Consider the following 17,419-nt stretch of genomic DNA (forward strand, 5'->3'; position numbering starts at 1 on the left):
ATAGTTTGATGGGGTTAAAGTGAACTTTACCCTAAATATTTCACTTGTCAAATCTTATTTTTTGGGAAAGATTTTGGACCTACGACTATATGTAAATAAAATTTTAGAATATTATAAGAAATTTTAGCAGTTAAAAAATTTTAGAATATTAATTAAATGAATAAATTCTTCATTAAAATAAATAAATAGTGATTTACCAAAATGTTAAAGTGTTAAATTTTTTTCATCCAAAGTGCAGGCCAAATGTATAATGAATTTAGACTAATGATAATGATAAATAAATCACAATTGAAAAAAAAAAAAAAAAATGTAGGTGAAGTAAACGAATAACATTAAAATTTTTGACCAAGTAAAAGACGTATTTGGGTTTACATCACCGACTCAAGAAAGAGTGTGAGCGTGGAGATTTTATCAGAAGATTCCAAACTATCGGTCCTCGAATATTAGGCGACTGCCCAATATACTCGCGCGAGTACGTAAAATTCACACTCGCACAAGTGCCTTCACCGACCCAGAAAACCATAAACACGGCACCATTCACCAACTCCAAGCAAGATTTGAGACAAAAATCTACAGCGAGTACCATCTCCCTGCGAGTATCATTGGCGCTAGTCGCAGCTTTTGACTTTCGCAAAAGTCAACCAAAGAAATTGAAAAACTGGTTAAGAGTGAAAGGAAGAAAATCCAAAATAAGCTTTTGAAAAACTTTTTCTCACACACTCTCCCCAATATAAATCCAACCCCTGCTTTCAGTTTCCTCATAAAGCTGTTTGCAGCTCTCTGACAGCCTGCCAATAAACTCTCTCCCATTTTCTTCTTCTCAGCTAGGCCGTCAATTGCATGGAGGGCTGGGATTTGCAAGCTGTAGTTAGAGGATGCATGGATGAATTCATTGAAGCCCCTACCATGGCTGACCCAGAATCTTTTTTTGCTCCCTTGAGTGCTGTAGAAAATGATCTCCTTTTGGGGTTTCCTGAAATCAGTGATACCAGAGCAGTTTTGGATGAACTAGAAATCCTTTACAAGCCCTTTTACCCTGTTTCCTCACAAAACATCCTTGCCAGCTCCAGCTCCAGCTCCATATCTGTTCCTAAAGAACTCAAACAACCAGAGCAGCAGCAGCAAAGTAAAAAACAACAACCAGCTACTTACAGAAGATTAAGGTTAGTTATTTCGTGTAAAATTTTGCTAATTCTATCTTAGATTTCATATATATGTTAGAATATAGATTGAATCAATAAATTCATCATTTCTTAAAAGGGCTTGTTTGGGAAGACAATTCTTCCCAATTCTTCTCAACTTTTTTTCTTCGTTTTTTTAGTTGATTTGACACTGCTAACACTTAATTCAACTCAAAATTTTTTAGCTTTATTCAAAATTTTATATTTTTCAAACAACTCAAACATAATCTCAATTTTTTTTTGATATTCGCAATTTTAAATTCAGTTCGGTAGAATAGAAAAAAAAATCGCAAACCCAAATGAGCCAATTATTTTTGAAAAAATAATAATTTAAGATAGTATCTAGTATATATTAAATTGCCGTGCACGGAAATTTTTATCGTTTTTGAAAAAAAGTGGTGATTTAATGATGATATATGGGGCTGAAAATTTATTCATGAAAACTCTTCAAAAGTTAACAGTTTTTTTTTTTTTTTTTTCCCACGAACTGCAGCAGAAAGAATCAGCACAAGAGGGTGGTGCAATATGTGGCAGGGGAGGGAAATGGCTCAGATTTGTGGGCATGGCGTAAATATGGTCAGAAACCCATCAAAGGATCGCCATATCCGAGAAGCTATTACAGGTGCAGCAGCTCAAAAGGGTGTTCAGCAAGAAAACAAGTGGAAAGGAGCAATTTGGATCCGGGGATTTTCATTGTAACCTATACTTCAGAGCACAATCACACCCATCCAACTCGCCGGAACTCGCTTGCGGGCAGCAGGCGGAGCAAGTTCCCGGCACCCGAAAAGAAAGGCAGCCACCTTTCTCCGACAACCCCTTTGATGGCAGCCATTGAGGATGATCATGAGCTTGTGCAAAGTACAGCAAGCGTGAAGAATCATGAGGAAGAGCAAATGGTGCAAGGAAATGAAGGTAATAGTAACATAATTTCCATGCCTGATACTATTTTGGACAACGAATTATTCTTTCCAAGCCTAGAAGATGGTTTCTTTTTGGACCAATTATTGGATAACTGTCCTTTACCTTGGTTTCATTGACAAATCCACGACCGTAGGAGATGACACAAAGGGAGCATATATATATATATATGGGTTACTCAAGCTTCAATTAATGTCTCAGAACATGCAAATTGTAATGTTGTTTTCAATCTTTTTTGCACTCATCCGTTTTGTAATTTAGTTTCCTACTTATTCACTGAAATAGTTTTCAGGTATCTGACAAAAGATATATGTGTATGTTAGTAAATGTTAGAATATTAATCAAAGGGTTAGCTACATTTACCGTACGAATCTAATTATCATCATTTTTTGCAATGTCTCTTCAATGTTTCAATTTTTGAAATTAATGATCTCACTAATCTACCATTAAGGATGTAATATTATTCTCCGGCAATTCAAAACGATAAAAATATCATTCATAAGATAGAAAAAATGATGGCTACCCCCCTTTTTTTATTTGAATTTTTAGTTTTACATGGAGTAATTTTGTTATTTTGGGTGGCGGAAGGGAGACATTGCAACCCCAATGGTAAAGGACATTCTAGAAATAAAACATTAAAATGACATTGAAAAATGGATGGTAATTACAAATTAGAGGGGGTGAATGTAATTTCTTCCTTAATTAAATGATTGATTTGATCATTTTTTATTTATTTATTAAAAGCTGACGTTTATAACAAAGGTTAATTTAACATAGTATAGCGCAAAAGTCCTGAATTCAAATTTTGTTATGGATCGATCATTCACCTCACGTCTTATTTTAATATTTAAAATTATTAATAATTTAATGGGGGAAATTATGCAAGTCAAGAAAAGTTTGGCTTGAGGATCCGACTTATTCAAACACTATAATTAAACAAAGACTGGGAAAAGACCATATCTAATTTCTTCTATATTTGGCACAATTATGTGTCAAGTTGGAGATTTTCTGAGAATTTTCATATGCGGTGGGACATTAATCCGCTGTCCGCCCACCGTCCCAATTATATAACTGTAACGGAAAATGACAGAAATGCATGAGGATAAGCTCAGGGAAAAAAAAAGAAGTTAAAATATTAGGATAAGCCCCATGGCGTATCTTCAGGTAAACACCCTTCCTACAAGCAATGAAATCAATTTTTAAATTAATGATTTTTTAGCATAGCCCGGCTGCCGAATCTTTTATTTGGGAATTGGATGTCTTCAATTGGAATTGACTTTGATCTTTTAACTGTGAAAATGAAATTGTACGTGCAATTGGACATTGTTGGGATCCGGCGGAGACACTGCTCGGACCCGTACAGAACTCGAACAGGACCCTGTCAGGACCTGGATGGAACTCGACTGGGACACCGCTAGGATTTGGTCGGCACATTATTATCAGGAGGATTCAATTAGAACATTACCAAGACCTGGTTGAGACACTGCTAGTACCCGGACATAACCTAGTTGAGACCCCGTCTAGAACCAGACGAGACTCGTTGGGGGACCCAGTCAGGACATTGCCGAGACCTGATCGGGACACCTCTGAAACTCAGTCAAGACATTATCATAATTTAAAGTTTAATATAATTGAATGAATATATATATATATAGGGGTGTCAAAAATTACCGGGGAACCGGAACCGGAACCGGAAAACCGGGAAACCGGGAAACCGGAAACCGGGAAACCGGGGTCCCGGTTCCGGTTCCGGTTTGAAAAATCTAAAAACCGGGTACCCCGGTTCCGGTACCGGTTTTTGGTACCCGGTTTTTACCGGGAATACCGAAACCGGGTTTCCATTTTATTTAATAATATTTATATATTATTATATTTATATATTAATATATATATTATATATATTAATATTTTTTACACTTAGGTCTAGGTTTAGGGTATTTTAAAAAATTAAATTTTTATTTCTAAGGCCCAAATTGGCAAAAATAATGATTTTTTAGGATTTTTGGACTTTTTAAGGTTTATTTTTTAATTATTTGGAACAATCACAACAAAGCCCCTTTAATTTAGACAAAGAAACTAATAGATTTTTTTAAAAATGGGCCAACTTATGAAAAACAAATTGGCTTATTTTAGGCCCAATACCTAAAATAAGCCCAAAAATCAATTTTTTAAAAAAACCGGTTATCGGACCGGGTAATACCGGAACCGGCCGGTAACCGGGACCCCGGTTAACCGGGGTCCCGGTTCCGGTTCCGGTTTCTCAAAATTGAGAACCGGGGTACCCCGGTTCCGGTTCCGGTTTTAGGCCAAAAACCGGGAAACCGGACCGGGTTGACACCCCTATATATATATATATATATATATATATATATATATATATCAATGAAATTATTTTTCAAGAACGAAAAATATTTTACGTCGAAACAAACGGAGTCGACTAGGTCATGATAGAGTTCTAGTAAAGTCCTAGTGGGTCTCGACGGGGTTCTGACTAGGTCTCGGTGGTGGCCTAGATGGGTCCCAGCGAGTCCGATCGTGTTACGACAGGTCCCATTTGGGTCCCAACAGTTGATCAATTGGGTCTCGGTGGTGGCCTAGATGGGTCCCAGCGAGTCCGATCGTGTTACGACAGGTCCCATTTGGGTCCCAACAGTTAATCAATTGGGTCCCAGTGAGTCCCAAGGGGGTCCCGACGGAGGTTCGGTGAATTCGTTCTGGCTGAGTCTGTTAATTTGAAAATAAGATGTTTAAACTCGAAAAGTGGTTTATGATTTTAAAAAATGGAGACCATTTTATAAAAATTAAAGAAATTTTTTTGATTAAACCAAAAATATTTTTTGTTCTACCAAACACCAAAAAAATATGAAAAATATTTTCTAAAAATTATCTATGCCAAAACGAACTGATACCAAACTCATAAGTTGAATTATGACCAAACTCATAAATTTAAGCTTTTAGGTCTGACATGCTATTAAGTTTCATTGACAATAAACTCAACGTCATCCCCAATAATTGAAATCCAGACATTATAGATATTTTATTTGTTTTTATTATTATTATTATTAAAGACCTCCAAAACTACTTTTCGGCTACTTTGCCATCTTTCTCTTGATCCGAGCCTTCCTAATTTGTCTTGATCCGAGCAACTTGACTTGAGGAATCATAAATGTGTGACGGCATCAGACCCATTTGTACAAGTGGATGTACTTAAAGAATTAGTTTGAAGAATTATAAGCCCACATATAGTGCAAAATGCGGTTGCGATTAGTAGTTATTAAGTAGCTAATAAAATTAAATAGCAATTATTTAATAACTGTCGGTTTTTTAAAAGGATAAAAAAGAGAAAAAAAAAAGAGAAGAAGTCGAAACAACGGTTAGGGTGGTTAGTCACCCGCAATTTCAGCCCTACACGTACATAATTGCTTTGATGCTCAAAGGAAGTTAAGCGGAATCTAAAAGGAAAGGGCAACTCTTGTAGGAATTCCTCCAAACTTCTTTAATTTCTCTAGCAATAACTTTCGTGGCATCCATTTAGGAATATGTATATGATTTTGTATTAACTCGTGCATGTAACAAAGATGAGATTCTGCATTATTATTTAAGCCATAGAGTACAATATTACTAGTTGAATGAAGTACTCATCGATCTTTAGCACAACTTACACATAATAAGCCATATTAGCAGTTTTATTAACCTGTGGCAAATATTTCAAATACTCCTCTTTGCTTTCAGCAAGCAAAGCAGCCACTGAGCCCACAAAAGCTGCATTCATGTAGGTTGTAGGTTCAGCGTGGGAGAAGTCAGATCTCACATCGTTAAAGTTGTCATTGGAATCAGGACCTCCAACAATTGCACCCACATGAGTGTTTGGATTTGGATTGCTGGAAGAGAAATAGTTTGAGAAGCCATCATTGCAACCCACCTTTGTAGGGAGAGCTTTGACTGAGGGGATGGATGAACCTCTATGGTGTAGTTGCTTAGGGTGTTTGTCGCCAAACCCAACCATGTATGACATCTTCTTTGGGTTGTTTCCAAGTATGTAGTTCACCTGAAACCCAAATTCTTACAATATGATTTAAAAAATTACAACTAATTGTTTTAAAAACTTAATCTTATGAAAAATGATGAGTTTAATCACTTAATCGATAATAAATTAACTAACTACTAGCATAATATAAGTGAAATTCTTTAACTTAAAATAAGACGCAGACGGGAGCTAGCTAGCTAGAGTTTCAACTCAATATTGCTTGATCTAATACCATGATAAATTATTACTTATTTTAATTAAAGCCTTAAGCTTAATTATAAGAAATAATAAATATAATCACTTAATTAATATTCTAAAAATATGCACTTACGTGCATGCTAATATTCATGATTTACATTAATAAAATGATTAGTCCTCAATTTAAAGTCCAAATTTGTTAGAACATATATATTAATTCGTGAAAAAAATAAAGATGAAAGAAAAACAAAAAAAGTTTATTAATTAATGTGGCCAACTTAATCCTGCAATACTAAATTCCTGCCGTGATAATAATTCCCATATGGGCCATATTGGTCATGTGGGTTGTCGTGGGATTTATCCTTTGATTCTGAAGAAGAAATAATATTTGGTGGTGCAAATTAACCTGTGACTTTGCAAACTTTCTGAGTTGAGAAGCAGAGAAATGCACAGAACCACATTTTACTCCATCAATATGAGCTGCATTTAAGATTTTGGTGTAGATGAATAACACCATGGAAGAGCTTGTAACGTACTGTAGATTACTACTATCTCTTATAAACAGTAGCCCACCTGCAGAGAAAACAGTAGACAGTCTGTCAAGAAAACTTCTTAGGTCCAGTGTAGTCAACCATGTGTTAATAATTAACACTTTAATTATAAAAAACAATACATTTTAGCCCTCCGAACAATCACATATTTTGCACTTATAAACCCCAAAACTTTAAAAAGTAATATTAAGACCTCCTATACTTTCACCGCATGTTAAAAAAAAAAAAAAAAAAAACTTATTTGAATTTTTTTTTTTTTTTGTAAAAATTAAACAAAAACTAAAACTAAAATCACCAAAAAGGCGGCCCTTATTCATATTAGTCCATTAAATTTTTTTTTTCCAAATGATTATTTTTTAATTTTATTTATTAATAACTTCAAGAGTATTTTGGAGAGAAAAATGCAAAAGTGTCTAATTTGACATGCAATGATACTATGTGGGGGCATCGATGTCACTTTTTAAAGCTTGAAGGCATAATTGTAAAATGGGTGATAGTTCTCGAGGGGCTATATATATATATATTTTCCCCTTTGTTTTATTTAGCTGACTGACATGATAAGTCATTTAAAATACGTTAGAAAAATGTTATGTATACCAAATATTTTATTAAGAGAGACTAATCAAATGATGCATAGCTCTCATTCATTGGTCCCTGTTACATTTATTTTAATTAATTGTTTTGTTTCTCTCCAATGATTGAATTAAACATTAGTTTGATAAGTTTCATTTAGTAAAACATTTAATACCCCTAACATTTTTTAATACATTACGTCGTCAGCCGGTGTAAACTGTGAAGAGTAGTATTATTCAGTCAACCATAGATCGCACGTACACCCTGGTTGATGTAATATAACCTTTTGATGAATAATATATATATATATATGCTGTGATTTTCTTACCAGGGGTTGTTTTAATCTGTAGTGAGCTACTCCCGGGCATTACTGCACAAATAAATGACTCTGCATCGCTCTTAAACTTGGTCAAATCCTTCTTCCCACCATAAAACTCCTGATATATCACAGAATCTATTTTCCTTAGTTTTTTTTTTTTTTTTTTTTGGAAGGAAAAAGAAGGCAAAAAAATGTATATGAATAGTTATTATTATTATATATATATATACATACCTTTGCTAATAATGTCTGAGCTCCAACAAATTTGTTATCCCAACTGAACTCCGCAACCGGCTGACTCCAGCCTTGGTTGCTTTTGACATAGCTCAAATACTTGTTTCCTCTACTTGCCTTGTATAGCCAAGCCGCAGCCCACAGCAGCTCATCCTTATTGAGAAGTAACAAATTAACCATTGTAGAAATATATAATAAAATATCTAAAGCGAAATAAAAAAGAAAAAAGAAAAAAGAGACTAATAAAGACCCTTAGGGCTACATCTTTATTATATTTAAGTATATATGTTGAATTGTATTACAATAGATGGTATTTAAATATAAAGAAATTAGGGTGTAGTCAAGGACAGAGCCCGGAAGTCTTATAGGAAGGGGCCAAACCAAAACCAAAGACTACCTAGACTAATCATCGAATATAAATTAAAAAAAATATTGTAGTCTACAATCAAATAACTATAGTTAGTAAATAAAACTAAATAACTATAATTTCTTATAAAATACCAATAAAAAGAGCAAACCCGGGCCCCATGTATAAACTTTTCAAGATGTCCATTTGGCAACCCACTCTTATTATCAATCTATTTTTTTTTTTTTTTTTTTTTCTCATTTCTATCCGATTGGCCTTATTGCTTATGGTAACTTGGTAGGAACAACAAAATTTTTATACAATTAGAGCTTCAAGGTTTGAATGACTATAAGGACCAAAAGATATATTGGGTGGGGACAACAAAATTTTTATACAATTAGGATTTCTAGGTTTGAATGGATAAAGGCCAAAAATTTATTGAGTGGGCCAAAAAAATTAGTAAATAGGGGCCAAAATATGAAAGTAAAAATTTTACAGCAAGGACCAATCTTTTCTAAAAGAACCTTTTATAGCTAGCTTTACTTTTTACCTGATAGCCTGAATAGGAGCAATAGAAAGGGCAAGAAGCCTGGTAAGATTCTCTATACTTGTCGGCAAATTCAAACAGCTGAAAAACATGTTTCATGAATTAGATGGAACTTGTACTACTAGAGTTTTTTCGACAAGATTAATGAAATTGGATTATGCTCCTTACTGATCGGGAATGGCTTAGCAGCCTCCTTGAATAATTGGCATCAACCCCTTTGAAGACGATTGAGGCTGCAGAAAGAGCAGCGGCAGCGTCAGCAGCTGCCTCGGTGCCTGGAGAGTTGGAAGTGATCTTGTAGAGATTTCGCGGGGTGTCCATGTCTTCGGGACGCTCCCAACACTGGTGATCCGAATTACCATCTCCCACCTATAAATACAATATTGTTAAAATATTAATTAAATGATTAAATTTATTATTTTTTATCTGCAAAAAGTTTTAAGATAAATAGTGATTTAACCAGAAAATCAGCACATATTTAGCATGACTTTGTCTAAATATAACAATCCTTTGTTGGTCTTAGTAAGTTTCTTATTAATTAGTAATTAACATCATAATGTAAACATATATGTTCTGTCACAGAAATCTGTAGCTTCGTGGTGAAAATTTGCTTGAGAAATTAAGACTCGTTTGAGTTTGCAATTTTTTCTATTCTACTGATCAACTGAATTCAAAATTGCGAATATCGAGGAGAAAAAAAGTTGAGATTATATTTGGGTTGCTTGAAGATTGAATATGAAATTTTGAATAAAGTTGAAAAATTTTGAGTTGAGATGAGTGTTAGTGGTGTCAAATCAACTAAAAAAGAGAAAACAAATTGAGAAGAATTGGAAAGAATTGTTTTCGCTGCCTAAACAAGCCCAGTAGGGCCAGTATAATGAGTTATTTACGATGCGGCAAAGTATAGAAGAAAGAAAAAGACCTGAGTATAAAGAGTAGTGGGAGAAGTGTGAGCTTTCAATATAAAGTTAGTGCCCCAGCGGATTGCAGTGTGGAGGTGGCCAAGTTGGTTGACAGAAGATATCTCTTTCTTGTACTCAATTGCTGCCCAGCTCAACAAGCTGACAGTAAATGCCATTGGCCATCCAAATTTGACGTTGTCACCTGCATCATAGTATCCTCCGATCAAATTCACCTGTCAAAAGCACGCCCCAAAGTGTCAAAAACCATGATCATATATATATATATATATATGTGTGTGTGTGTGTTTGTGTGTTTGATCATGTTATGAAAAGGATGTTTAATTCTACATTAATTAATGTTAAGGTGAATGAATTTCATACATGATCAGGGTCGCCATCAGAGAGTGCAGAGTCTCCCCTCCACTTTACTCTCTGGCTTGCTGGCAATTTTCCTGAGCGTTGCCCTTCAAAGAATAAGATAGCTTTGCCAAGGGCATCTTTATAGTGAAAAGCAGAGGAGCACGATGCTTGTTCCTCAACAGCTAACCCATAAATGATCTGACTAGCCAAGACATGCCACAACAAGAACAGTCCCTTGAGTAGTAGTACTCCACCTTGCTCCATAGATCCTGACTCTTCTGGGCCTGCATGCAGAGGGTGCACTTGAGATTAGTATTTATAGAGCCATTGTTACTATAGGAATCATGACTTCATCATAGCATTATTAGCCGCTCCATCAAATTTTATTTACCAAAATAATTAAAAGTACATTTTTCTCTATTAATTTAACTAATTTTTTTAGAACACCACCAACAGCTTCACTATTTTAACAATCAATTTTAACTATTCTATTTAAATATTATTTTTTTAAAAGATTTGTTTATTCTTTTTCTAACTATTAAAGGAGGAGAGAGAAACAATATTTTTTTATTTAATTGGTAAGTAAATAGTACTCACTACTATTAATAGTGAGTAGTATTCACTCACCATTTTTTTTTTGTTTTTTTTTGACATGTCCGCACAAGAGGGGGGAGGAGGATTTGAACTAGTGACTTCTGCTTTATTAAGTGTGATCCCAGCTGATTGAACTAAAACTTTGGTGAGGCAATTTGATGAAAATGCTTAAAAACTTTCATTCTCAGCTTCACCAATTTGATATTGCATTAGAAAGTTTAAAAAATATTTATAGTATCTAGAAAGTTGTGCTAAATGAAAAATTGGTCTGTTAGGTTAAAAACTCTAAGAATACTTATTTGACTTTTTTATTCTAAAAATAATCAAAGCATATTTAAGGGAAAAAAACTTAAAAATGAAGGTGTTTTATTTTTTTCAACTTTAAAAGACGTGTTTCCCACACAATCTCAAACATCCTCTTAAGAATAACTATTCTCTTAAAAGAAGAATAACTATTCATCTCAAAAAGTAGTAGAGATCGATCCTCCAAGAATTGGATAGCTCTAAAAATAATTATATCCCAAAAAATCTATATATATATTTTTTATTAATAGTATTTTAAGAAATTAAGTTAAAATATGATTCGATTCGAGTTAGAAATTTGGTCATTCATGTATTGTTACTAAAACCAATAAATAGAAATGATAATTCTATTACACGTATAGTTTCTTGTAATTATAGTAATACTCATTCTTATTCTCAAATAATAATCATTCCAGTGTAACATTTCCTTACTATTAGCTAGATGTCTATATATCAAGATGGGTATAAGTTTGTCAATTCGAGTAAAAAATAAGATGTCACAGAGATTACAATAGTCATGACAGTAAGATTCTTGTAACCACTCCACTACGTCATTAGCTTCAATTATTCTCATTTTTAGGGTGCTATATTTGATACTATACGTAGTGTACACGTAATTGCTTCTATGCTCACCCCTAAAATCTAGCTCTATATCCTGATAATTACTTAATCAATATTTTAATTTTTTTTAGGTATAAAATCAAACTCTTATTTAATAAATAAAATTCAAGACTTTTATTTTAATACCATGTGAATTGGAAAAATGGTAATCTATCTTTGATTGAAGGTGGAATATATATGTAGAACCTAGTAGCTAGGTAATTGCTCGAATATATATGGCTTGTTATTGTCAGAATATACGGAAATATTTCATATATTCTTTATTTGATTGATATTTAAATATTCTATTCCCAAGAGAACATTTCAATATTAATTAAATGGAGGAGAATATTTCAATACCAATCAAATATAGAATTTATAGAAAATATATTATATTTTCTAAGAGTTATCATGATTAAAGCTAACAAATCAAGAAAGATATTACAAGATAACATCATGCATTGGGTCCTGCGAGTTTAGAAAGAGGAATGTTAGGCTTACAAATAAATATTATAAAAAAACTTTTACAAACTGATGTGGTACAATATGATTGGAAATGTCAGAAGGAGATAAATTCAAATTTTGAGAAACCCAGCATATAGTACGTGCCGCATCAGTCTGTAAAATGTTTTTTGTAAAATTTGTTTGTAAACCTAACATTTTCCATTTAGAAATGTACATCAAAGTTTAATATGAAAAAGTCACTTAGAGCCTGTTTGAAATTGCGTTTGAGAAATAGAGTTTTTAAGTCAAAAAAGGCTTTTTGGCAAAATCTTCATTTTTAAGCTTTTGTCAAAAGTGTGTTTTGGCCATTTTTAGGCTTTTTGGACTCTTAAAATTAAGCGCTTTTACTTTTTTTTTTTTTTTTTTTTTTTAAGTGGACTTTTTGAATGTTAAGAGCACTTTTAGGTATTTCAAACGCAATCACAAACCCTTAGTAAGAAAATGGATGGCCGGAGGAAATAAATTTTGAGTATGATATATTGTTTGAATTTTGTCTAAAATATAAAACACTGGCGATTTAGATTTCACATGCTAATCTATATTGCCTTGGCAATTTACATGTAACCCTATTCTAAGTAGTGTCTTGAATACTTTTATGATAAAAAAAATAAAAAATAATTTTTTTTTTTTTAAAAAAAAAATCCTAAAGAGTCTATAATTTGCTGACTGATCATTACGGAAATCTAATCAATTATACTGGGAAAATAAGCTTACTAGCTTGTGCCAAATAATAATATATTGAGACCTCATTGGAGGTACTCCGACAGACCGGGCCTTACTTCTTGTAGTTGTCTCTAAGCAACGGAAACCTGAGCAACCTCGTTACCCTATTGCCCGGAATCCCACTGTGATATTACTCCATGCATGCATGTGAGATTCTATCATGCATATATTTCTATCTGCTACAACGATCATATTCCCACTAGCTAGCCATGTGAGATTAGATTCTTATATTTCTATTTGCTACAACGATAATTTTTAAAATATGAGATTCTTATATTTTAAAATTTGAGTCTTTCATTTCATTTAACGGTTTAAATAAATACAAAATTTGTATTAACATATTAAAAATTAAAATTAATTACCTCGTAACATACGAACTTTTACTCAAATTTTAGAATACGAGAATATCATATATATATATATATATATATATATATATATTTCCGAGATTAAACTAGGTGAATTCCATCTCATCACATGGCAAATTCCAACAAGTCACAATCCTCCCAGAATACACACCTTGCATCACATCACATGGAAAATTCCAAAAAGTTACAGTCCTCCCTACCAATGCACAACACAAAAAAACACACGCAATCCCAAAAGAAGATGCCATTCAATCCATCCTTCAAGATTTATGTCCAATTAGCTTCTAAATTAGCTTTGTCTCATTGGGGGCATATGGGGCATATGCTTGTTAGCAACTGAGCTACGGTTCTTTCACACGAGAAGGATATTTCTTGTAATCTATGGCGAGCCTTTCACATGGAGCCAAATTCAAAACAGTAACTGAGAACTTTCTCCTCTTCATATATACCTACTCTGCGGGGTGAAACAAATGAGGTAACTTTGGATTGGCTTGATCAAACCATATATATATCTATATGGCCACCTTGCTTGTATGGTTAAAATTCATTTTTTAGCCTTCCTTTTTTCCTCTTTTTGTTTCTAACTTTATTGGGTTATCTGTATATATAGCAATTCTAGTAGAACACACAACCAAAGATCATATATCCATTCACACACGCATCTATTAAAGAATCTAGTATAAGATATTATATATCCACGAGATATCAAGAAAAGTCAAAATTTTACGACTTTTAGATAGGGCTGGAAATTTTTTATCCCATATAAATTTAATGCAAAATTAGCATGGTAGAGTTAAGGGCTTTGATCCGTTTAAATAAATGTGTCAGTTAGGATTGACACATATAGTCTTATATATATATATATATATATATATGATATATACACATGCATGTATTGACACGACTCAAACCCGACTCATAACGTAAGGGTCGGCAATTTTTTGACATAAGTCATGAACCTAATACAAATTGTACCAAACACAAAATTAGTTGGTTGAAGTTGAAGGGCATGACCCATTTAATTAAATGAGTTGAGTTATAATTGACCTATATATATAGTCTTATATCTATATCTCGACACAACCTAAACCCGACACACGAATACAATTGTTACCCCTACTTTTAACGAGAATGGCAATTCCAAACATTTGGGCAAGTTCACTGGACACAAGAAAAGAAGGTTCTATGGATAACATATATATATATATGAAACCTGTATATAGTCGATATATAGTATTCCAACTAAATAATTCATGAGTTACATCAATTATTTTCCAAAAATCTTCAAATGCGAGCATGGGTGCAGAATGAATTGTTTGTTTGTTCTTTTTATTTTTATTTTTATATGTAAGCTATCCCCTATATATATATATATATATATATATATATATATATATATCGTACTTTGGTCACTATTATACTAGATAAATTAGTGTTGCATTTATTAATATTTAATATGCTAGTCTCAAATATCGTTTTGTTTTGAAAATGAATAATTTCAGGAACAGTTCACGTATTATTTTAATGCAATGACAAAATACGGAATAAAGTTTATATTTTAAGCAATGTACATAATCATTCATAATCTATAGTTATATTTCATATGGTCTATTCATGCCATTAACCCTTTTTCGATAGGGTTTGCATTGTCTTGTGAGATTGTTCATTGTAGAAAGACACTAGTGCTTTACTTGTTATAACTTGTTAAACCCAAGCATGCATGCTTTACAAGCGTTATTAAAAGACATAAAAGATTCTAATTTCATCCTTGTAAACCTAATTTATTTCCCAACAAATCTGAGATAAGTGCATTAAGCGGCAACATAAAGTTGCCGCTAATGGTCCTGATGAAAAAACAAATAAAAAATAGGTCTTATTAGCAGCAACATAAAGTTGCCGCTATTAAGTGCCTAACAGCGGCAACTTTAAAGTTGCCGCTAATGGTCCTGACAAAAAACAAATAAAAAAATAAGCCTTATTAGCGGCGACATAAAATTGCCGCTATTAAGTTCCTAACAGCGGCAACTTTAAAAGTTGCCGCTAATGATTCTGAAGAAAAAACAAATAAAAAATACGCATTATTAGCGGCGACATAAAGTTGCCACTATTGAGTGCCTAACAGCGGCGACTTTTAAATGTTGGCGCTAATGAGTGGTCAATAGTGGCAACTTTTAAAAGATTAACCGATTGACCATAATGGTTCTAAAGAAACAAAAATAAAAAAATAGGCCTTAGTGTATTAGTCTGATCGATCATGATAAGATCAATCGATCAATTATTAGTCTAATTGATTGTGATAATCTCAATTGATTGATCCAAGTGCATTAGTGTGATTGATCGTGATACAATCAAATGATCGATCCAATTTGACACAATTGAATGTTCGCTCGAACATCCGATTACTCTTAGTATATTAGTCTGATTGATCATGACAAGATTAACCGATCGACCCAAGTGCAATATTAGTGTGGTTGATCGTGATACAATCAAATGATCGATCTAATTTAACAAAATTGATTGTTTGATCGAACATCTGATTACTCTTAGTGTATTCGTCTGATCGATCATGATAAGCTCAACCGATAGATCATTAGTCCGATTTGATCATGATAATCTTAATCGATCGATCCAAGTGCAATATTAGTGTGATTGATCGTGATACAATCAAATGATTGACCCAATTTGACAAAATTGATTGTTCGATCGAACATCTGATTGCTCTTAGTGTATTCGTCTGATCGATCATGATAAGATCAACTGATCGATCATGATAATCTTAATCGATCGATCCAAGTGCAATATTAGTGTGATTGATCGTGATACAATCAAATGATCGATCCAATTTGACACTATTTAATTATGATACATGATATCATAATTACTTTTTCAATCATGACCATCAAAACATGGCTTCTAATTTATTATATTTTGATTCTTAATTTCTTTATATATGAAGTGACCTTAATTTACTAACCCACCTACACACACACACATATATATATATAAGGAATTAATTGAGGAAAGTGGTAGAACGACCTCGTTTTAGGGAAAAATTTTGCCGGGATCCATTAATTATATTTCGCACTAGATATTTCGCACGAAACTTATGTTTCCCTCGCTCACCTCCCTCATCACTCTCACTCTCGATCTCTCTCCCTCAAAAACACCCCCCTCTCACTTGATCTCTCTCACTCCGGCACCTAGTGACCCGGACGGTTGGCCAACCCACCGGCCATCTTCTCCAGTTGAAACCGGCCGGCCATCCCCCTCTCCATCTCCCCGATCGATTGATGTATCCTCTCTCTACGGCGTCCAGATAGTGCTCTCTCTCTCTTAAGCCGGCGATTATTCTGCCGTTACTATTCCTATACTAGTGAGTCTCTCTCTGTCTTTGTATCTATTTTTCTTTGTCTCTGCTGTCTCTTTAAGTTGTCGATTTAGGATTCTAATAGTCAGATTTTTGATGTAGTATGATTTTTAGGAGAATTACGGATTTTAAATTTAGCAAGGTTTTCTCTGCTTTTAGGGTGTAGTTGGTTTGTTGCACTTCTTGAGATACAAGTGGAAGTAAGGAACAAATCTGCTGCCAAATAAAATCAATTAAAAAAAAAAAAAATTTGCTGACGACCCTGCCTGGCTTTTTTTTTTTTTTTTGGACGACCCTGCCTCTCTTTGCTAAATTAGCATTGGTGCTGTGCTCTGGTCTACAATGTGTAGAGTCAAAGAAATGGCATTAAGCATTGCAATCCTATGAAACCAGAGGAAAAAATTGTTAAGCAAATTGTGTGGGAAGTTAGGGCTAAGATCATGAGTAGAGGGAAATTTGGATTGACTAGAGAAAATGTGGATCTTTGTTGTCGTTGGAATCTGCTTGCATCTCTTAAATAATTTAGGAGATTGTGGTTTCGTAGTTTTCTCTAGTTGTTTGTTGCTTTCTTTGTAGTTTGTTATGGATGTCTCTGTTTTATTTCTGCTGAGGTGTTGTTGATGATTTGATTATAATGTTTGTTTGGGTATAAAAGTTTTCGCTTATTCATTGAAGAGAAAAATTAAATGAGTTACCCACCTACCAAAATCTTAAAATAACCAAAAAATAATAACAACAATAAGAAAAAAAGAAGCTAACATCAATATCAATAGTCAACACCTAATATATATATATATATATATA

The 17,419-nt window shown here is 33.4% G+C and overlaps 2 protein-coding genes across 2 annotated transcripts; one reads left to right on the forward strand and one right to left on the reverse strand.

Annotated features, from left to right (window-relative positions):
- Positions 1–794: 794 nt before the first annotated feature.
- LOC132176178 (putative WRKY transcription factor 29) lies at positions 795–2,308 on the forward strand. The gene is made up of 2 exons (XM_059588311.2): positions 795–1,163; positions 1,675–2,308. Exons 1-2 carry the CDS (start codon positions 841–843, stop codon positions 2,216–2,218), a joined length of 867 nt encoding a protein of 288 aa, XP_059444294.2. The 5' UTR covers positions 795–840; the 3' UTR covers positions 2,219–2,308.
- A 3,361-nt stretch (positions 2,309–5,669) lies between these two features.
- LOC132175101 (endoglucanase-like) lies at positions 5,670–10,429 on the reverse strand. Its single transcript, XM_059586926.2, has 8 exons — positions 10,178–10,429; positions 9,817–10,029; positions 9,063–9,263; positions 8,898–8,975; positions 8,002–8,154; positions 7,777–7,885; positions 6,731–6,897; positions 5,670–6,147 (listed from the first exon to the last, which is right to left on the reverse strand). The coding sequence occupies exons 1-8, from the start codon at positions 10,418–10,420 to the stop codon at positions 5,758–5,760; spliced, it is 1,554 nt and encodes a 517-aa protein (XP_059442909.2). The 5' UTR covers positions 10,421–10,429; the 3' UTR covers positions 5,670–5,757.
- Positions 10,430–17,419: the final 6,990 nt, after the last annotated feature.

This window comes from Corylus avellana, chromosome 3 (genome assembly GCF_965113065.1).
Source record: "Corylus avellana chromosome 3, dhCorAvel1.hap1.2, whole genome shotgun sequence".
NCBI lineage: Eukaryota > Viridiplantae > Streptophyta > Magnoliopsida > Fagales > Betulaceae > Corylus > Corylus avellana.

Excerpts from the sequence above, each read along its gene's own strand:
- LOC132175101 (XM_059586926.2), bottom strand. The coding sequence starts at position 10,420 with ATGGAGCAAGGTGGAGTACTACTACTCAAGGGACTGTTCTTGTTGTGG. Across the intron at positions 10,030-10,177 it reads CTGATGGCGACCCTGATCAT|GTGAATTTGATCGGAGGATA; the intron begins GTATGAAATTCA and ends TGCTTTTGACAG. Across the intron at positions 6,148-6,730 it reads GAAAGTTTGCAAAGTCACAG|GTGAACTACATACTTGGAAA; the intron begins GTTAATTTGCAC and ends TTTGGGTTTCAG.
- LOC132176178 (XM_059588311.2), top strand. The coding sequence starts at position 841 with ATGGAGGGCTGGGATTTGCAAGCTGTAGTTAGAGGATGCATGGATGAA. Across the intron at positions 1,164-1,674 it reads GCTACTTACAGAAGATTAAG|CAGAAAGAATCAGCACAAGA; the intron begins GTTAGTTATTTC and ends CACGAACTGCAG.